General features: G+C 54.2%; 1 protein-coding gene across 3 annotated transcripts in view; it reads right to left on the bottom strand.

Moving 5' to 3' along the window:
• PTK7 (protein tyrosine kinase 7 (inactive)) overlaps nt 1–22,046 on the bottom strand; it is a 35,627-nt gene that overhangs the window by 5,637 nt on the left and 7,944 nt on the right. Inside the window, exons 1-14 of one of the 3 annotated variants that reach the window (XM_019292838.2) lie at nt 15,517–15,613; nt 6,612–6,905; nt 5,970–6,072; nt 5,279–5,469; nt 4,658–4,805; nt 3,578–3,708; nt 3,060–3,326; nt 2,726–2,859; nt 2,199–2,334; nt 1,967–2,086; nt 1,681–1,830; nt 1,286–1,436; nt 710–837; nt 212–424 (exon numbers count right to left, since the gene is read on the bottom strand). In XM_019292838.2, the coding sequence (XP_019148383.1) occupies nt 212–424; nt 710–837; nt 1,286–1,436; nt 1,681–1,830; nt 1,967–2,086; nt 2,199–2,334; nt 2,726–2,859; nt 3,060–3,326; nt 3,578–3,708; nt 4,658–4,805; nt 5,279–5,469; nt 5,970–6,072; nt 6,612–6,905; nt 15,517–15,598 (2,248 nt within the window). In that variant the 5' untranslated portion in view covers nt 15,599–15,613. Of the gene's footprint in view, nt 1–211; nt 425–709; nt 838–1,285; nt 1,437–1,680; nt 1,831–1,966; nt 2,087–2,198; nt 2,335–2,725; nt 2,860–3,059; nt 3,327–3,577; nt 3,709–4,657; nt 4,806–5,278; nt 5,470–5,969; nt 6,073–6,611; nt 6,906–15,516; nt 15,614–22,046 lie in introns of those variants that run through there. The other 2 variants (XM_019292839.2, XM_039569317.1) reach the window with 2 other exon arrangements.

The following is a 22,046-nucleotide window of genomic DNA, read 5'->3' as shown; positions in this document are numbered from 1 at the left end:
GACAGAGATGGCCTCAGTGTGAGGCTGGGGTTCAGGTTTCACACTAACTTGCCTATTTCTCACCTGGCAGCAGGTCTCTGCCACCAGCCAAAAACAGGAGCGAGAGACCATGGGTTAGGAGCTGTCCCCATGCCCTGGGAGCTCCCTGTCCCTCAGCCCCTCCAGCACAGGGACAGGGGGCCAGCAGTGAAGCCCCCACTGTCAGGCGTACCGGCCTCACCGTTCAGACACTCCATTTCAGGCTCCTCGCCCTCTGGGTGCTTCTTCAGCCTCTTGGCTTTTCTCCGCTTCTTGCAGTAGAACATCAGCCCCAGCACGATAATAATGTAGGCAACAGCTGCCCCCACTGAGAGCCCAATGGTCTGGATCATCTTGTAGGGTGTGTGGCTGCCAGGTCCCTCATCCTCTTCTGCTGCTGGCTTGTCTGCGGGGCAGAGAGCATCCAACAACATGGGGGTGCAGAGGGATTTCCCAAATCCTGCTCAGGAATGTGCTGGAGGGATGTGAAAAGCCCCAACCCCCTACCCACTGCTGTGGCCACCTCCTCACCCAGCCACAGCATGCTGGGCACATCCCACAGCACACTGTGCTGCATTCCAGTGGGGATGCTGCTTTGACTACCTGGCAGGCATGGCCAGCACCAGAAGCAGGACCTAGAATTGCCAGGGATTCCAGGAGATCATGTCCCGACACTGGGCACCTTCCTTACCAACAACATACAGGAAGGCTTCACGGTGCTTGATGTTGCAGCTGTTGCCAGCGATGCAAGTGTATTTTCCAGAGTCCTCGGTGGTGACGTCGTAGATCACCAAGGAGCCATTGGGCATGATCTGAATCCTGCCAACCACACACACAGAGCTCTTTGCAAACACCAGAGCACAGAGGCAGGCTTGGGGCACCTGCAGCCCCACCTCCCCAGGATGCCTCAGCCCCATATCCCCACTGCCACCAGCTTCCATCTCCCCAGGATGCTTCAGCCCCATATCCCCACTGCCACCAGCTTCCATCTCCCCAGGATGCCTCAGCCCCATATCCCCACTGCCACCAGCTTCCATCTCAGGCTGTGCAAAGCTTAAAAACACATGACTGCAGCTCAATCACAGCTTGGCAGGCTGTAGCAGAAATAGAAAAGCTGGGGCTAGGGGAGTCCAGGTCCTGGCACGTGGAGTCAATTATGTGCCCATCAAGCTGGGAACCCAGGACTGCACCACTGACACCCTTGTACTGGGCAGGCTTGGGAATGTCCAGCTGTGCCACACGTCAGCTTGGAATGGAGGCTGTTTACCTGGGCAGGAGCTTGCCGGGATCCAAAATCTTGTCCTTCCCTTTCCACTGGATGTGCGGTACGGGATCCCCCTCTGCCTGGCACTGGAACATGGCCGTGTGGCCCTGGTACACCGTCGTGGGCTCTGGCTCTAGCTTGAAGGTGACGTAAACTGAAGGCAGAGAGGCCAACACAGACGCTGTCAGCTCCTGGGAATGGTGCTAAGCTCCCACAAGGGAGCACAGCCAGCACTGGCACAGTGGCACGTGCCCTCTCAGGCTGTATACAAAGCACTGACAAACTGGACACTCAAGTGCCATGGGACACAGCTCGGGGCCAGGCCAGACATTGCTTTCTCTGCAGGGGCACGCCAGGTGCCACCCAGGCAAACCCAGCACAGCAGGAAACACCCTCACCTGCTACCACGAGCTGCACGGTGGCACGGATCTCGCCCTGCGGCCTGTTGGAGGCGATGCACGTGTAGTTCCCCGAGTCGCTCCTGCTCACCTTGTGGAAGGACAGGATGCCAGCATTGTGGCTCACGTGGGATGGCAGGCTGCTCCCATCTGCGGGGCACAAGAGGACGGATGCAGCCGTCGTGCAGTGCCACACTGCTGCTTCACCCATGCTGGAGGTGGGACAATGCAGAGTCCCTAGTGCCCCAGGTAAGGAGCAGGCGTATCACAACCAAATCCCCCTGACCTGTCTTGGTCCACTGGATGGTGGGTTTTTCCCGGCCCGTGGCTGAGCAGGACACTGTGACCTCCTTATCAAACTCCATGCACTGCAGCGGCTGAGGCGGTGGGGTGAACTTCAGCTTCTCTGCAGCAGACAGAGGTGATGTTTAGGCTCCCCCTCAGCCACAGGAGACCCTGGAGCTGGAGGTATCACCCCTGCACCCACAAGAGCAGAGCGTGAGGCACTGTCAGCATACCCAGCACGTGCACCCGCGCGTATCCCTCGATGCTGCCTGCCGGGGTGCTGCTCACACACTTGTACATGGTCCCATCGTACACCTCCACGTTGTTGATGCGCAGCGTCCCGTTCTCCGAGATCTCAAACCGCGAGTCCTGCCCGGAGCGGGGGAAGGAGCAGGGCAGAAATGACACTGTCAGCAGCCCTGGGATTAGCCCTCACTTGTGGCACTGCTGACACTCCACATGCCACGCCACGCTTCAGATAAACGCATCCCTGCTGAGACCCACATGAAGAACTGAGAGAGGCTGCAGGGACCTTTCTCCTGCCACTGCCCCAAAAGCACAGGGCTGATTGCCACTCAAGTGGGAAGAGACAGCTAACTGTGCACCCACACATCAGTAGGACGGAGCTAATGCCAGGAATGTGGCTAAAGTGGGGGTGACAGGGATGCTGGGCCTAGGAACAAGGTGAGAAACAGCAGCAGCAGAGCAGGTGCCCAGCAGAAGTGCCCATGAGGGGCAGGGATTTGCCTTGTTGCCTCACCTCAGAAATGGAGACGCCGTTGCGGTACCAGGTGACAGTGGGTTTCAGGGAGGCCTTGCTGAGGCAGTGCAGGTATCCTGGCTTGCTCTCCTCCAGCTGGCTGTCCTTGGGCATCTCCACCCATTTGGGTACCGCTGGGCATGAAGGCAAGGGGTTACAAAGGGCCACTCACCACCCCTCTGGCCAGCAGCAGTGCAGAACACGCAGGTAGTGTGCAGCCAGCCATGAGAGGCACCTCTCTGTATCAGTGAGGTGATGAGCAATGCTGCCCAGCTCACCCCAACCCCCTATCCAGCCCCTCTTCTGCTCCCACCCTTTTCAGAAAGTTTCCTACTAGCCACAGTGATGCTCAGCTCCTGTTTCTTCTCTCCAGCCTTGTTGGCAGCATGGCACGTGTAGATCCCTGCATCCATCTCGGTGATACTGGTGAAAATGAGCTGCTCTGCCTCTTGGTACACCCGGCCAGCAGTGGGAACTCGTTCCTGGTTTCTCTCCCACCAGACTTGGGGTGTGGGTATGCCCTGCGGGGCAGTGCAGAACACGCGATGCCCCTGGTTTGCTGTCAACACCTTCGGGGAGAAGGGTGCCATGTCTTCGATCTCTGAGAGAAGCAAGAGACAACAGGGCTCAAAGAGGGCAGGAACGTGTATAGCCAACCCACCAGCACCATCATTCACATGGGAGGCACCATTTAAAGGAGAGAGCACACAAACTCTGTTTGCTCCCCTCATCCAGGCAGCAAGGATGAATCATTTCATGTACTGACCCACTGCTGTATCATCACAGAGCTCCAGAGTGACACTGGAACTCTGGGACCCACCGCCCACCCTGTCACCAGCCCCAGGACCTCACCTGCCAGCCGCAGAGTTGCCTTCAGCACCAGAGTTTTCCCCCTCTGCCCACGGCCAACGCACTTATAGACACCGGTGCTGCGAGCCCTCACCTGGGTGATCAGCAGGGAGCCATTGGCAAACACGGTGGTCCTGGGCACGTGGGGAGAGGAAGGGCTCAGTGGGCATCTCTGCAGGACATGGGCCAGAGCCACAGCGCTGAAATGTCCTGCATGAGCCCGCGAAACCACGAGGGTGCCAAGCCACAGCTTCCCAGCACACATAAACAAGGAGATGGTTGGGACACATTCTTCATGGAGGAAATGAGCTCATACAAGTCTTACTCTTGGTGAAGAGCTGGCTCCCACCAAAAAATGCATCACCAAGCATGAGCCAGTTCTGAGAGCACATGGAGCCAGGAGAAGGGGCAGGGGACACAAGGTGGCGCCCGGGGGCTGCCAGGCCGAGGGCAGCTGGCACCCAGATGGCACTGCCTGCCTTCCAGAGTCTGGCGGAGACACATCCTGGCTGCGGGATCACTGTCCCTGCTCTTCAGACTGCCCATGCTTAGGCTCTCTGGGGCTCAGAAACACTCCTGGCTCTGGGGATCACCATGCACTTTTACATGGAAGAGCAAGAGAGCCACAGGCCCAGTGACTGCTGTGCAGATGTTGGGGGCTGGGATGTGTTCCCCAGTCTGGGAATCACCGCGTGCTGGCATCGGGTACTGGGACACATCCCTGACTGTGAATTGCCCCAAGTGGGTGTCAGGAGCTTGAGCTTCCCTGGCTCCATAGAATCACCACATCTGGGGCTGAGAGACATCCCTAACTGTGGGGCCATCACGCATGGGCATCTAGAACTGACAGCCCCACAGACTCATGTGAGGACAAACTCATCCCTGAGTCCTGTTCAGATAAATGCCATGCACACGGACCAAGTCCCTGCTAAACCTAACCCAGCCAAGCTGAGAAACCGATCCCCATGGCCACTCTGATGTTGCATGCTTGCCCTCATGTACAGACAGGGTTTGACCTCTCTCTTCTGGAACACAGTGCCCCTCTCCTCCCAGCCCTGCCCACATCACTGGGGTCCCTATTACTTGGATCTGTTGGTGATGGGGTTGTCTTCAAAGAGCCATTCCTGTGTAGGAGGAGGCACAGCTGCAAACTGGCAGTTGAACATGGCCTCTTCATTCTTGGTCACGATGAGGTCCTGTGGGGCAATCACTGCCTGAGGAAAGCTCTCATCTGCAATGGCAGAGATCACAGGAGGGTGAGAGAGGAACTTGCTCCCAGCAAGGCCCTGGTTCCTAGCAAACAGATCAAAGCTGTCACTGGACTGCAAATTCCCTTGTTCAGTTCCAAATACCCCTCTAATGTCAACAATTCCTGCCCTCCTTGGGTCTTGCCTCCAAAGGCCAACAGGGCATCTACCCACACGGCACCGATATTAGCAAAACCAGAAGCACCTACAGCATCCAGGGTGCACCATTATAAGAGAAGACAGCATAAATCTGCTCCAGAAGGACACAGGGGCAAATTAACACCTGCAGACAGGGCTGGGTTCCAACCTGGCCAGGATTTGTCAGGTCTGAGTCTGGCCAGAGGCTCTGCACAGAGGAAAGTCCCACTAGCCTGCAGTTCCCCTGCAGCCTGGCTCCTGTCCTGCAGCAGAGAGGAGGCTGTGAGCAGGGCAGTGGAACAGCTGGGACACGACTCACCGATGACATTGAGTGTGAAGTTGTTCTGGCTGCAGACGAAGCCGACGGCACTGCGGGCACAGCAGTAGTAGAGCCCGTTGTCATCGGGGCTGGCGCTCTGCAGGGTCAGTGTCCGCTCCTTGTTGCTGACAGAGTAGGTGCTGCGGCCCTCCGGGAGGGGGCTGCCATCCCGAAACCACTGCCACGTGGGACTGCAAGACAGGGGCAAGCAGGTGACCGGCGGCACGGCACCGTCAGGGCTGCCCCGAGAGCTGGTGTGCGGAGGAGACAGCCCAGAGATGGCCCATTTCCCTGGCTCTCCGTCCCCGCTGCTGGCCCCGACACAGACACGAAGCCATGAGACATGCAGCCAAGTGGACGGGACACGACTGGGAAGCGACGGAGAGTGACTGCAGCACACCAAGCAGCTCAGCAACTGGACTGTGACAGCCCATCCTTACTGTGCTCCTCGCTACGCGGCTCTGGGGAAGCCGTTTGCCTTCTCCCACGGTGCTCAGCCACAGGCTCAATCCTGCCTTTCGCCTTCCCTGACTCTACTGAATTCTTGCAGGAGAGAGGAGGGGAGGTGGGGCAGGAGGAGAAAGAAAAAGGTGGCGGGGGAGAGGGAGAGGGATAGAGAGAGAGAGAAAGACCACACAGCCAAGGTGCAGGGGCCCCTGGCAGGGTCCACTCCTCAGGAGGCAACCCTTACCGTGGGTGGCCATCGATGTGACACCGCAGCACCACTGTGGAGGAGGGCTGGATCTCAGCTACGTTGGCCGGCTGCTTCAGAACCACACTGCCTGTCTCAATCCCTGTGGGACCAAAGAATACCAACACAGCTGGCTCTCCAAACCTACAGAGCCCACGTGGTGGTTACTGGACTCCCCGATAACCAGAGGAGGCAGCAAGGGCACAAGCATGCTTAGAGACACATATGCCCTCAAGCCAGCGTGGAGTAAAGACACCCACACTGCAGAGATCCCACTTTGCCCTGTGCAGCTGTTCTCTGAGGGATAAGGTGAGTTCTGAAAGGACCTGCAGTGCCCAGGACACACTTGCTGCAGTAATGCAGCATAAACGGGAAAAGCAGCAGGAGACAGCATCTCTGACAGCCTTGGGGACACCAGAAGACACAAGAGGTCTACAGGGCATGATGGACATGGTAGATGGAGAGGGATCCTACTTGAGCAGTCCAAGCTGTCCGATCCCTGTCTGACCCACACAAGCATTGGCAGACAGCCTGGAAAAACTGTTTCCAGCCTCAGGCCCTCCCAAGAGGGTGCTTTTCCCTGTGCACAGTGGGCAGCACCAGGCTGCAGCGTGTGCCTGGCTGCCTTCACCCCATGCTCACACTTGATGTTGAAAGACGCGTTGGCCGTGCGCGCCTCCTCCCCGGTGAGCACGTTCCTCGCCAGGCACTGGAAGACCCCGGCATCCCGGTGCCGATCCACGGCAGCAAACTGGAGGTTGCTGCCTTCCTTGAAGCGCTGCTCCGTGTCCTGAACAGGAAGCCCATTCTGCAGCCACTCGAACTCCACGTCCGCCGGCTCCTTCACCTCACAGCGGAGGATGGCGCTGCGGCCGTGCAGGGCATCCTGGGAGTACGGCTCTTTCGTGAAAAGGATGCTTGCCTGAGTCCCCACGGCTGCAGGACAGAAAAGGGAGGGCATGTTTAGAGCAAGGGAAGGAGAACAGATCAGGTAAGCACATGTCGTTCTCAAGGGTCTCCAGACACTCCGAGCCATGTCAGGAGAAACATATCCCAAATCACATCTGTCAAAACTAATTCAGAGTTTTAACAGATCTATGCTGGGATGCCAGCACAGCTGCTTTAAGCCTGTCCACAGCAATCACTGGAACAGGGATGCCTGAGCTTGCCACAGCCAAGAGAGCCCTCTGCTCCCTGGGGCCAGGGACATTAAGAGGGAGCTCCCCTGACCCACTACTGAGTGTCACACTTCCAGCCTGAACAGAGAGGTGTCTTGCAGTGTATGAGCCAGGAAGTCAGTCACCAAAATCCTGGAGAGCAAGCAGCTTCCTGGGCAGTTCAGATGTTTCTTTGAGGTCTTCTTGTCCTGTTTTTTGGGATGCGTCCTAACTTCTGGCCTTGCATCAAGATTGCCCCTGATCAGAAATACCCATAGGCTGTTTCTAGGTTTTCCTCAAAGTCCCTCTCCTTGAGACTATGTCTCTGCCTCACCTCCCCATCCCCAGAAATTACCCAGAGAAACACTGGTGTGGAACAGGGATTGTCTGTGTGAATAAACACAGCACAAGAGGATGCAACAGGGACACCACAAACTTGTGTGGTGACTCAGCCCACTCACAAGTAGAAGCGGAAATGACAAATTGCAATAGCTGTCCTCAGGGTCTGGTAGTGGCCTGAGGGGCTGGAAGGATCGCTCTACAGCGATGGAAACCCCAAAGAGCCCTGCTTGACACACTAAGGCCCACCCAAGAGCTGGGGGTCCTGGGGACAGAGCAGCCAGTGCTTCCCTAGGCAGTGCCTGGCATGGCTGCTGAGGGACCGCGCTCGCACATTCCCAAATCTGGCTGCCGCCTGCCCACAGCCAGCCGTGCAGGCGCTCTGCTCCGGTTACCAGCTGCAAAAGCAAGGGGAGCAGACAAAGAGCAATTCAGCACATGACGATGGCTCTTGGACTCTGTTCCCAGCACCATGCTCTGCAGGGAGAGGAGCCAAGTCAGCCAGATTTCGAGCATCTTAGAGTGAAGATGAACAAGAACGTGGTCAAAACCAGCGTGTTCTCATCACTGCAAGAGAAACAGCCTCAGAAAGTGGCCGCCTGGACAAGTTACATGAACAGGATCCAAGCCCAGCTGAAGGAAAGGCAACTCCTCTTTGGACACTCAGCCACATCCTCCTTTGCATAAAAGCCTGGTGAAGGGATACAGTTTGACAACACATCTCAGTCAGTCAGAGCTAGGGGTAAGAAAGCCTTTTCCAAAAGAGATGTTTTGAAGACCACCAAATTCCAGAAAGCCACAAGAGCCCTTCCCATGCTGGAAAGCCTTTGGAGCTTGCTACAAAGTGCAGGGGCCAAGCAAAGCTGCTCACGGGCACCCTGGTGTCAGCCACACACTTCCAGCAGGGCTGGTCCGAGCTCCCCCACTCACAGCAACAGCACAGCACAGACACAGGTACTCATACAGGATGAGGCTCCAACCCCCCAGCTCCAAACACATCGAGGAGCAGGGGCACCTCGGCCTGTATCTGCTAAAAACCTTTCCCCATAGTCCAGCCAGAGAGAGCAACAAAGTCCTCCCACTGGGAAAACCACAGAAGCCTCTTCCCAAAGACACTAGGACACACCAAACTGTAGTCCAGAGCCCAGAGGTCTTTTCTGCCTGCAGCCCTTGCAAGGTGTGACTGTGGGTACAATTCTAATTTTCAGTCATCCCCAAAAAGCCATTGGGAAGGAGGCAGCAAGGAGTTGTGAGGTCACAGAACAGCAGTGCACAACAACATTCCGCAGGGTCTAGGATGTGGACATCGCTGCAGCCTGGCTTTCCACCTTCAGCATCCCATCAAGCCATTGACTTTGGTGTGCAGGCAACATCCCCTAACGACTGCCCTCAGCCAGGTGAAGTCCCACAGCTCTTGGGTTGACATCACTTGTCAACTGCACCCACAGAACTTAAGGTCACCAGGAGTAGCCACAGACTGACCCCCTGTGGCCTGGGTGACAGAGCTGCTGACCGTGACCAAAGTCCCATTTTCCTGGGTCCCATCAACATGCTGTGCTCCAAGGGTCAGCACGTCCAGTGAAGTTTCCATGGCCAGTTCCATCCCCTAAAGGTAGGGACTATCCATCAGTCTGTGACAGCTGTCTCATGAACATGAGATGAACACATGCCTCAAGGTGATACAACGTGCAGGAATATGAGTCACATCAGATCTGTCTCACTGAGAGCACTCAGCAAGGCAGCAACCACCCAGCCTCACTCAAATACAGCCATGTGCTCAACAGCCTAAAAGCTCCAGAGCATCAGGAGCTGAGCTCATGCCAGAACAGGCTGCTGGGTCAGACAGGCAGGAGGAAAGGGGAACAGAACAGTCAAATCCACTCAGGTTTGAACCTACAGGAGCCAGGTCTGTTATTTTCTCCAGACATGCCTCAGGACACCAGCCATATGTCCATCAAACCATACCTGTATGGTACAAAGCACGTGCAAGGTAGCAGGGTGCATAAAGAAAACTCATGAAGTAGATGGATTTGTTCTGCTCTTGGGAGCTTCAGCCTACTGGTCATGCTCGTGCTGGAGTTTGTGATGAGGCAACTCTCTCCGAAGGTGTAGACCATTAGGGTATTAAGATATTGTATTTTCAATTACATGTGCTTCTAGCGTTAAATCATCGGCATTACCAATACAGCACCAAAGAGCAGCAGAGCTGCTGTCACCCCGTCGCTCACAGCACAACTGCACTTTACTCAGCACTGACCATCTGACAGCTCTAGCTGCCTCATCACATGCATCCTGCTGCTTCACCATCCTCCATGTTCAGGCAGGAGGACATGGCTCTGTGGACAGAGGACATGATGAAGGCTTGGCACAAGTCCCACATGGGAAGCAGGGATTTTACCAAGTGTCAGGAAACACTGGGATCCAGCTCCCTGGTGAAACAGGAGGAACTATTTATGTTGTTTTCCATGCTAGGGAAATGGACACAACCATTTCAAATCAGAACATCTCATGAGAACAGGTGTCAAGGCAAACTGGGATAAATAAACGTTAAAGTGCAGCAAGAGCCATAAACTTGTGTTTTGTTCTGACAGTAGCATCCAAGGTGCCACTGGTGAATTGGCTACACATACTGGAAACCATTGTCCCAACCATGTATCAGGTTTGGGCTGCAAGGAAAGACCAGTAGCAGCTAGATGTGGTCTAGATAGTTTTGGGATGGAAGACATCAGAAGCCCAGAGCTGGACACAGCTTTTCACAGTACTTCAACCCAGAGCAGCAGAGCCCAGCATTCGGAGGCGGGAACTGCTGCACTTGCTGCTTACAGCTGTACTACCCTGGCCCAGGAAAGGGCTGCAGTCAGCAGGGTCCATGCATCCCCCCTCCACCTCCTGGGCTTTTGGGACAAAGGCTCAAGAAAGCTGTCTAAGGAGAGGGCTACTGTGTGGGATGCCACTATGCTGGAGTTTGGGTAAAACCTGTATAAAGCCAACAATCTCCACCTGTGCTGAATAAAGAAGGAAAATGACTCTGTTTGTTCCACTCAGCAGCTGGAGGACTTCCCAGCTCTCCTGTGTGGCAGAGCCATGGCCATGTGTGGCTCAGCCACTGGAGGCTGCCCCAGAGGAGAGAGCAAAGGCAACCCCAGCTCAGACTGGACACCTTCCCACAGCATGCTTCTGCTGTGGTTTCATGAGCTCATCTGGGCTGGGACACACGGCTGGGACACACTGCTGGGAGCTGCTGAACAAAGCAAAATGACTCTTTTTCCCTTAGTGAGAGTCACCCCAAAAACCATCCAGCAACACCACATCAGCCTTAGCAAGACTGAGTCAGTGCAGAGCTCTCCCCCAGCAACACAGCTGGTCCTGCAAAGCCAATGCCAGCACGGAGCAGTCCCAAATGTGCGTGCTGGCCAACACCCGGCCTCTGCATATGCATGTGACACAGGCCACCCCGGGGCTGGGAGTAAAAGAAACCCTCCACACATGTTTCTGGCCTGAAACCGTCTCAACTGTGGCTACAGAAAGCTTTTCAGGAAAGCTTCAGCCAGACTGGACAAACATGTTAGAAATGCAGCACACTTGAAAACACCCAGTGGTATGCTACCCAAAGGATGCTTAATTGAAATGCAAAATCCCCCTGTTGAGGTAATAGATAAAGGTTAAGTGAATTGTGTAGGGAAGTCGAACTGGTACCTACAGGTCCTCAGGGTATCATTCCCACACGCCACAAAGCAAATCATCTGCAGGGAGGGGACATGCACTTGTAGGGTGCACAAGGATGGGGAGAAGAGCAGGCTCAGATCCCATCCTGGCTCTGAGATCATTCCTACGGCAAAGATCTGAGTGCAGGAACACAGCATCCTTCAGGCAGCGATACCCCCTGCTCAAAACTCATTTCATATATTTAAGGAAGCAAATAGCAGCTATCCAGGAAAACCAGTGACACCATCTGCATTACCAGTCCTAGTTTCTAACAAGTGTATCTCAATTCCCTTTTTTGTCTTGGGATATCCACAGGATTCAGCCATTGCCGGACTCCAGCCTGAGCACATGCAGAACATTTCAGGGTGACAAAATTGACAAAGCCACATCCAGGGCAGACTTGTGAGCAACCCTATGAAGTCAGCCACTGTTGTCTGGAGCTCTGCAGACTAAGTTTTCAATCCTATGGGATCGCCAGGAAGCAAAGGACTCCACACCTCTGGTAAAGGAGACCCAGCCCCATGGTAGCCAAGCCCCTCGAAGGCTGCCACAGCATTAATACAGTGATGTGGCAGCAGACTCAGCACGGGCTGGGAATGTCTTTGGGACCACTCTCCAGAGCTAAAAGAGTGAAATACATCAGTGTTGCTCCTTTCATCAGCCAGAGCTGTAAGAAAATGCACCAAAAGAGTAATAAGGATCTGGGGGAGCCATGGCAGAGCTGGGGGCTAGCACAGGGAAACTGGGGCTGGAATTTTGGGGGGATCTCACATCTTTTTCCCACCTGAGAAGCACCAGGTTTGGTATACCCTAAACAGAGAGACATTGTAGGGCTCTGGGGGAAGGAGTTGGCAGCAAACTGCCCAGCCCTGTGTCTCAATGCTCACCCTCTGAGGCTGGACACTGTCCCCCCATTCTGTGCCATGGACATATCTGGGCAACAGGCTCCAACCTCATGGACTGCAGACCTTCATGGGGTGCTGGGCTTTTGGTGAAAGCCAGAAAGTGTATGGGGTGTCAGGACTCACCCTTGGGAGACCAGCCCTCTCTAAGGCTATATTTAGGGCTGCAGCCATCAAGGGGGTCTGTGCTCCTGGCACAGCCTGGACACACCTGGCAGTGAAGGTACCCCACCTTCGGCACCATACAAGAGGCCTGAGAGCACCAGGGATGCTGCCTGGTGAGTCCCTGCCATGGCACCAAGCCCAAACCTCCATGGTCATCTTCCAGGCTGCAAGGACATGGGGCAACATTACAAGCCAGGCCTCGACCCAAGCTGGGTTTTCCATTCATTTTTTAATGTCTCAGTGCCAGTCCCACAGGCTCATCTGGGGACACTCCAGTAGCCCAAGGCCATCTGGGTACTGCAGAGCAACTGGGCAAGCTGGGGAGACCAGGCAGCACATCTCCTGCCCTGCCTGACAGGCCAGGCTGCCTACATCTTGAAACAATCCAAAAATCATGGTCTCCTTGCCTAACGACATTGCCTGGGAATGCAGCCTCAACCACAAAGCCTTCAGCTGCTGCACAGCCTCAGATTCCTGCTGAGTCCACAGTCACCTCTCTCACCTACAGCCCTGCTGGGGGAGCAACAGGCAAGGCAGCTGGAAGCACAATGCAATGCTCTACATCCCCAGCCCTGTGGGAGATCCATGCTCCCATCAACCCCAAACTGCCCACATCCAGGCATGCCCAGTGCACAGCTCCTGGGCACCAGCTCCTCCAAACTAAAAGAGCTCTGGTCAAAAGACAGAAAGGGAAAAGGAAAGGATCTATTTCACTTCGTACCCAAGAGTTTACCAACCTCTAAGACACCACAGGATATGAGTAATCCCAAAACTGCTTGCAACCAAACGAGGAACTAAAAGCATGGGAATGGGATTTGGGAGAGGGCTTTGTGCAAGTATAAGGTTTCCTGGTTTGGAAAGCAAGCCCAGCATTGCGGTGCTTCTGCAGCTTCTAGCCCAGCCCCACTCTCCAGCCAGGCCCCAGGAGCGTTATTCTGCAGACTTGCTTCCAGGAGCACTTCAGCAAAATCCACCCTGGGTCAGCTCAGCCAGATGTGCAAGGCAATTCCTTTAATGCTCTGCACCTGGAACAGCAGTTTAGAGGATCTGCAATTCATCTCCAGTGCCCAGGACAGCAAAGCCCAGAGCACCCAAATGGCATCCATCCTTTCTCCCCAAAAGGGAACCATCCTCTTCCTCTTCTCCCCTGCCAGCAGGAGGCCTCAGCCCTGCCTCAGCTATGGAGGGGGACACCTGGCTTACAGGAAACAAACAAAACTAAGACCCAGAAGTACCAGGATGCAATGGGAGCAGCCAGCTGCAAAAACTGGCCCAGCCAGCTGTTCTGGCAGAGGACATGGCTGGCCAGCATCTGTCTGGCCTCTGAAAGCAGAGTGGACGTCACATTCTCCCATGTCAGAGCAAGGAGCTCACAGCTGTCCCAGCTCCACTGTGGAGCCAGCTCTTCCTGGGGCTGTACAACAAGCGTGCAAGTCTCAGACCTGAGGTGGGAGCTGAATGTATTTGCACCACCAGCTCAGCACCTAATGAGACAGAGAGCTTGGTAACACACTGCTAAACATTTGTTCCCTGTCCATCTTCATTAATAGTTAGCAAAGATGCCATGTTCCCTGGGAAGGCACTGCTGCAGGACACAGGTGGGAAGCCTGCTCCCCCTGGCTCCCCAAACCTGCAGGGCCCTTTGCAGCACCTGTGGAGCACAGCAGTTCCCTAAGGGAAGGTCCTGGGCACCTTGCAGCAATCACACACAATGCACTTTCCTGCAGAATGGAGTCCAGGGATACAGCTGGGAGAGAGAAGGGTGACCTGGCCAGAGATACCCTAGACCCCACCACTAACCTGAGGTGAACAGCAGGAGTAGCCTCAATCTATCCCCAGCCTGCAGCACTTCAGACTCAGACTGAAAGACCAGGTTTAAGAGACCTTTTCACCACTTTTTAACTCAGCTACCAACTCTGGATATGTCAGCTAGTTAACAAACCTCAGCAAAGCAAGGTGGCAGCGACAGCTTTTAGACCCCTTGGAATCCATTCCCAACACATCACCACCCCACCATATCCACACTGTGACCTTTATGCTTCTGCCCCTGCCATTGCTCAGACCACCAAAGAAACAAAGCCTCTGCAAAGGCTATTGCTCTTTGATGAGAAACCACTAAGGAAAAGGAGGATTTGGGTGAGCTAATGCACTCACTCGTATTGCAGTGCCACAGCTCTGTAAACCTGTAACAAGGCAAGGCAGACACAGGCAGAACATTGCTTTGAAGCTGCCACTGCATCCCTCAGCAGCATCTTTAGCTGCTGCTAACCCCAAGCAAAACCAACAAACCAGAACCACAGCTTGGAGGATGACTTGGCTCCCTGCAAGCCCAGGGGCAGAGCTAAGGGCCACAAGAAAGACAGCCCCTGCAGGAAAAGAGCAGAAGAGACAGAAGCTCACACTCAGGTCCTATGTCCCAAACACAGGACTGATTTATCACTGTGTTCTCTGAGAAAGACACAGCAGAAGTGTGCTGTCAAAGGCAACCATAGGCACATTTTCAGAAAAGACCATGACCTGTGCTCCATCCCAAGGCCACAAAAGGCACAGCAAGGATGGTGTTATGGCCTCTCACATGTTTCAGTAACACGCTCCCAGAAAGCGTTATCGAACAGGTCTTGTCTTTAGGAGCAACTTAAACACCATTGTCTGCAGGCAGCAATTCCTTCAGTTGCCAAGTCCTCGGGAATGACTCCAGTGCTTAGGCTTTGCTTTGAGCCACTCTTGGATCAAAGAGCAGCAAACTCTGCGTTCAAGCCCTGGCTTGCTTCCAAAGGCTGGGCAATGAAATCACTGAGCTAGAGCATCCTGAGCTTGCTGGTCCAGAGGACTCGCTGAGCCCTCTGTCAGAACAAGGCTCCACTGCCTGCAGGCAGGTTTAACTCCTCATGTGCTGGGTGTGCACTGCTCACTGGCAGCTCAGCCCATGCAGACTTGGCAGCACTTCCTGCAAGGGAGCAACACTGAAGTGCTGCTAATGCTCAGGACTGCAACTCTCCCCTGACAGCCTTTTCTTCCTGCTGCAGCCAGGCACAGCTTGCACAGCCCCTCTGTCCACATGATACCTGGGACCCAATGGGCTTCATCTATCTCTCCTGTTCTCTCTCATCCCCATCCACAATTGTCATCCTAAGCTATTAGCAGCACTTTGCTTGCCTGCAGTTCCTGGGCTCCTTCCAACCCAGCCTTCACTGCAAACAGCTACATCTCTAGAGCAGCAAGCCAGCCCCCTCCAGACCAGGAGAGCCACAAAGAGCAGCACGAAGTAAAACCACTCACCTGGCCTCCTGTCCTGTCCTCTCTGCCACCACTGGACCAGCCAAGCACTTTGTACCCCTTGATCCCATCTTCTGCTCCCCATCCACCGCAGCCCACAGGACGCAGACTGCCACAGAGCAAGCAGTGCACGGCGGCATCTGCTCTTTGTCCCTGCGAGGCTCTCAGTGAGCACAGGGCCCCATACAGACCTCCCATTCATGTCTCGAGCAAACCATGTGTTTCCTGGCACAGTTCATTATGAACATGCTCATATAAAAGCAGATTTTTGGCATGCCAGAACCGGGAGCAACACATGGGTCAGCTTTTCCTCCCCTCCTTGCGCCAGCTGAAGCCATAGAAGCAAGCAAGGAAAATCATGAATCCTCAGTAACATGAGCTACCCCCTGCCTCCTGGGCTGGCCCCTACAGCCACAGAAAGCAGCTGCTGGGAGCATGCCTGCTCCACACACAGCCTCTTCCACTGCTTAGCAGATACCGCCGGAACGGCAGCCAAGTCAAACACCCAGAAATATTTGCATCCCCAAATTATTTCCAGCCAGCATGTTCCTCCATGCAAGAGGTTCCAGTCGAGAAAGCCTCTCAGATGGGCAGAGCTGCAATAAACCACCAGTCCAGATGGAAATGGTTTGATTCACGCAAGGAGCTCTGAACACCGCGAGCAGCCCAACATCTGGAAAGTCTTTGGGCACTCATCATATAAGGTTTTCAAAACAACATCTTTTCCCGTTCCAGTTAAAGCAAAAACAAAAACTCACTCTGCACCCAGGAAAGCAATTGTGGGCACAAAGCAGCATTTCCAAGAAATGCTCTGCTAGAGTGGCTTTGGCTTCCTGAGCCAGGAGGAACTGGACCAGCACCTAGGAGCTCCTGGTCATACTGGGGTGGATCAAGATGATTGGGAACTTGGGAAAATATCATCTCTTTGCCCCTGTGGCTGTATCACATGCCTGGATCCACCAGTGAGAGTGTGAGTTTGCTCAGGTGACCACTGAACCTCTGCCTTTTGTGGCAGTTCACTCCAGATTTGCAAGAGACATGATACCTGCACACCACCACTGAGCTCTCTCCAGGTGCCCCACAGCACCTCTCTCCACTGCTTTCTGCGTGGAGCACAACCAAGGAAATACCGAGAAGCCAATTCTGCCCTTCAAACCAAGCTTAAGAATGGGAAAAAACAAAGTAAAAAAGGAAAAGGGGAAAAAGCGGCAACCACTTAGCACAATTCCCATTACTGTTCAGAGGCTGCAAGCTGTGGGGTATCCCTGCCCTTCCAGGCCCAGGATCCCATACTTGGGAATGGCCAAGCCCAGTTTCTGAGCAATTATCACAAGAAACCAGAAGAAAGCCACAGGGGTTTGAACACTGTGAATCAATTGCTTGAGCAGAGGCTAAGGCAGTGCTGGCAGTGCCGTGCTGGGGTACAGCTGGGCCTGGGAAGAGCTCACTGCCACACACAGCAGGGCAGCCTCTGCTGCACACAGCTCCATCCCGAGGCAGGCAGGTACTGCTCACACATCTGCTGCAGGAGAAAAGGCCATTAGAACTGACAAAAAGGCTCAGCACAAGGACAGGGAGCCCAGGAAACCAGCTGCAGACTCTTGACAGCTGCCAGCACGTCAGGATAGCCAGGCTATCCCATCACTGACCACACTCGCTCGCCCGGTTCAAACTAGCTGGAGGCTTCCCTGCCTCTGTTCCTCATGCTGCCCATCCTACTCGCCCAGCCCAGACCCTGCAAATCCCAGTCCCCTCCCCAGCCACACATCCCAAAGGCTTGCTCCTCCCAAGACCATCCCAAGCTCAGTTTCCTAACTCTGCCAAAGGAGCTCCCTGCCTTCACTTTTACACCAGCAGTGAGCAGAGACCCTGCCCTCCTGTGTGCCCAAAGCCAGGCAGCAGCCAAACCAAAGCAGCAGAATGTGATGATACCCTCTGCAGGCAGGGGCAGCTGGGTGGGAAGTGAGGTAAGAACAGCAAACAGGGGTGCTGCTCTGCAGCCACAGAGCAATGGGAGTATTTTGGGAGGTTCCTGCTCATTCCCCAGCCAAGCAGGGCTGCTGTTAACCAACACCCCACTGCAGGCTGACCTGATCTGGTGGGGCAGACACCGCGTTGCTCAGTTTGTCCCCGAGGCTGTGGGACTTGCTAGTGGTCTTTATGGAGAATTTGTCTGGGCTGAACTGCAAGATGAGTTTTGCCCCACAGTTTCTCCCAACATCTCAGCACCTCGTTCAAACAGGAAAAAGCTGGAGCAGGAGAGGGAACTCCCCAAGGTAGCCAAGCTCCTTGACTCCCTGAAACTGCTGGGGCTGCTGAACCAGAACAACTGGCCTTGGAGCTGCAGGAGTTGCCTGTCTGCCTTGGGAGCACATTGACAGTGCTCCAAGCCATGCTCTGCTGTGCCCGTGCTCCTGGCACCCGCTGCAAGAGGGCACGTGGGCATCTCTGGAGGACACTGCACCAGGGAAAGGATGCTATTCTTTTGGGTCACTGTGTGGTCCCAGGCCCCTAAGAGAAGCCCAGATCCCCTTTCTGAGCAGCCAGCCCGGAGAACCAGCCCAAGCCATGAGTGCAGTGCTGCAGTCATGGAGCCGAGAGAGGAAGAGGGCAGAGTTAGCAGCCAGATCACCGCTTCTCCTGCCCAAATGCTCAGGGCACAGCTGCGTGCTGGCAGCACCACTTGGCCCCTGGCCTGTGGAGAAGGAAGCTTGCTTTGGCTGAGCAAGTGGGCCCATACCTGCCTGCTGGACACCACAGGCAGCGGTGGCCATGGAACTCCCAGGACAACATCTTTGTAGCAGATAAACAGAGACAGAGGAACAAGTGAGACAGGAGGCCTCAAGCCCAGCACAGGAGATGGGAATCCTGCTGGCTCAATGAAACCATCTTTAATGAGGCATCAGCCAAAGGCTCCTGAGCAGACATTGCCAGCTGCACTGCCAAGCTCCAGTGAGAAACACAAATGGTTCAAGGGCGACTCAGCACCACTGACAGACTTGCTGCACGCACCAGTCTTGCCAGCCAACTCCCAGGCTTGCTCTGAGCCCTTGAGCAATTCCCTGCTTTCCTCATAAACACCTGATGTTTGCTGCTGACAGGAGACACAGTGATCTGAAGGCAAAGCTCTCTGGCCAGCACAGCAGAGGTACTGCGCTTTTCTCCCACTAAAGGAAACACAGTAGACAGATGCCAAGTGGAACCAGGCTGAGACACATGCTTCCCATGCAGTGGCCTTGAGGGATGATGCTTCCCCCACAATTTAAGCATGGGCCATGTGAGAATGCAAAGGCCTTTACTAAGCAAAACTCCTCTGGTGGCAGAGGACAGCCCAGGCGGTGTTGAGCAGGCAGGCAGGTCCTGCCAGCAGGGAAGAGCTGTGACAGAGCTGGCTCAGTGCTCCTTGCCCCGGGGCTGGAGCAAGGCCCAGTGGCAGCAAGGCTGCATTGCTGCACCCACAGGGTCTGTGCGGCTCAGAGATCATCCCATGGCAGCTGGGGCCAGCACGTCCAGGTATCACACCAGTACTTGCCAACCCATCTTCACCTCCTTGTGCTCAGGCTGAGGGCCAAAGTCTGATGTTGTTCCTGCCATCCCAAGCCCAGCCAAGAGGGATTCCCCCATAACAGCACTGTGTGTGTGGATGGAGCTGCTGGCCAGGGCTCCACGTTTTTCCTGTTGCAGCCGAAACACCGTTCCAGATGACAGGAAAAAACAGAAGAAGCTCCATAAAACTGTCTGGCACTTCCCTTCAGCAAATAGGAGCCCCAGCCAGCCGCTCCAGAGAATGGAAGCTCAGGCCGTAAAGACAAAAGGGCGTGGGGGTGGGGGTGGGAAGAGGCCAGGGCAAGGGAAGCAGTGCGAGGAGGAGCAGTGTGCACACGAGGCCTGCAAGCAAAGCCCGCTGCTTCAGCAATGCGCCATCGAAGACAAAGCTGCTGCTCAGAGCCAGCTCCTCTCCGTGCAGCGAGGTCACCAAGGCTGCACTGGCCATGGGGCACTCCTGCCAGCAAGCCCTTCTTGCCCTCCCAGGAGCGTTTGTTGGAAAATGAAGCCTATTTGCCATTGAAAGTGCTTGAGTGAGCTGCTTCTCTGCATGCTGCCACCAAACCCACTGGAAGGAAGAAAACCTCCCCAGAACCACCCAAACCTGTGCTTCCCTTTGGATATGCTTGGTCTGGACATCTTGCAAATCATGCTTGCTCAGGGGGCCAAGTGTGAGGGTTACAACCTTACCCAAGATATGGCTCACCCACAAACTCCACAAACACCCCGAGAGCAACAGAGCAGGGCCAGCAGCTGTAGGGGTAATGAGGGGACAGAAGCTGCAGTCAAAAATTCACATCTACACTACTGCAAATACCCGCTCCGTTTTGCTGACAGCTGTATGTTTACACCATCTCTATGGACTTCAAGCCCACCCATAAGCAACTTGCTGGTCCCAAAGAGGTCTCTGAGAGCTGGGGACAAAGGGACAGCTGCACTTCTGAGCCTTGCGTGCAGGGAAACAGACAGGGAGCTTATTTATATCCCAAGCTCTGCTCTAGGATAAATATTTTAAATCTCTCTCCAGGTCATGTCAGTATATTTACAGCTAAGTTTCCCTTAGTTATATGCCTGTAGAGACTCAGATGGATTTGCCATGAAGATCCAGCTGGCCAAGCTCTCCAGACAGCTTACAGCTCATGGGAGAAATGGTTCATCCAGTGCCACGGTCCTGAAAACGACATCCGTGCTCTGGCAACTGCTGCAGGCATTCAGTTGTGCACTCCTTCCTGCTGCTGCCTCTGTATAGCCCACCCACAAGCATGCACCCAGCCACTCCGCCTTCCCAGGAACAAGGAGAAGTCATGGAGACTGGGAAATGCCACAACACAACACTAGATCGGGGGCAATCCTACTGCTGGGCTCCCCACAGAGCACAGCTGCATTGTGGGTCTCACTCGAGGTGAGTCTCTGGAGCATCCTGCTTCACCACTTGGTTTACTGAAGGTTTAACCTGCTTGCTCCCCTCCCACAGGAAGGAAAGAAGCTCCCAGGAGAGGCACTCACTTCTCCTAGCAGCCACCACAGTGGTGCAAACTAAAAATTGCTGCAAAAAAGCACTGAGGAAATAGGCCTCACTCCATCAGCTGCATCAGTGCCCCTTCTATTTATACGGGCTCTGGACTCCTGGGTTTTGACCTCTGGCTGCCTCTGAAGCTTGAGGAGGATGGACTGGTTGCCCTGCTGGGTTCTTGGGATTTCTGTGCCAACCCTCCTGAGCGTTTCAGGAACACTCGTTCATGAACACTGCCTGCTGTGCACTGTACATCCATTTTCCATCTGTGTGGCACTGGCTTCTTTTTGGTTACAAAGCACCATCCCCATATCTGTCTCCAGCTATGTCCTACAGGTCTGCAGATTTCTCCTAGATCCTCCTCTTTTAATTGCTAGAAAGCTGAAGATCAGCCCCATTTCACAATCATCATTTACGACTGTGCAGGGAAGCGCTGTTGTCCAGGACCTACCTCCTGGAAGAAACATCACCAGGGAGGCTGGGCCTGCAGTATCACCTCTGAAAGCAAAGAGGGCACAGAAAAGAACAGTTCCTTGTTTATCTTCATTAAAGCCATTTATGAATCTATATTAAAAGCCACAAAAATAGGAGAACAGATGGAGAAGCTAATATTTTCTTCTGCTCATGCAATATTAATTAAGAGGTAGCTTCTCTATGAGACTTTCCTACATTACCTCAGCTAAAAATGGAAAAAAGTCACTGAGTGGGAAGAAGATGCAGCAGGGCACTTTCTGGAATATTTTACAAATCGATAACTAGGCGGAATGTTTGCTACAGATAAATCTAATGCTAAGCCCCAGCATCAAATTAAAGAAAAGCTCGACTATAACAGACTCACTGAGACAGAAATTCATACTAACCAGATCTCCTTGAAAAGTAAGTGTTTTTCCCCATTGCAGCAGAAAAGCTGATTTCCAATGTATCTGGAAATGTATCTGTTGTTACTGGACAGCCACAAAGCCACCAGTGCAGAGAGTACCTGGACGTCCTAAGCAACCAAATGCCAAGGAAGCACACAAACAGTGGCAACAGACACTCAACATCCAGGTCCTGGAGAGCAAGAAGCTGTGCTGAGATACCTGCAGCTGCCTGGCTGCTCAGTGTGGCCACTCAGCAACCCAGGTATAATGGACTGCTTCATCAAACCCACGGCAGGCCTTTGTCTGCAGGAATGCATCTCCAGCCAATGACAGGCAGGGCCAAATCCCAGCAAGGCCACAGAAACAAAACATGATGGTGAAGGATGCCCAGTATGACAGTCTTTGTTATTTCCTTGCCAAAATGTTAACCATTCAGATTAATGCTTTCTGCTTCAGGCCACATGGCTTTGAGACTATCCTTTAGCTGAGCAGAAGAATCCTTATGCAGAAAGCCTCATGATTTCCAAGAACCACCTGAACATCTCAGCAGCCCAGCCCCAGCTCTGCTCTGATTTCTCACCACCTGCTGTGAACTGGAGGCCTGGCTCAAGGAG

Source organism: Corvus cornix, chromosome 3 (genome assembly GCF_000738735.6).
Source record: "Corvus cornix cornix isolate S_Up_H32 chromosome 3, ASM73873v5, whole genome shotgun sequence".
NCBI classification, from domain to species: Eukaryota; Metazoa; Chordata; class Aves; order Passeriformes; family Corvidae; genus Corvus; species Corvus cornix.
This window is presented reverse-complemented; position numbering and strand designations above follow the sequence as displayed.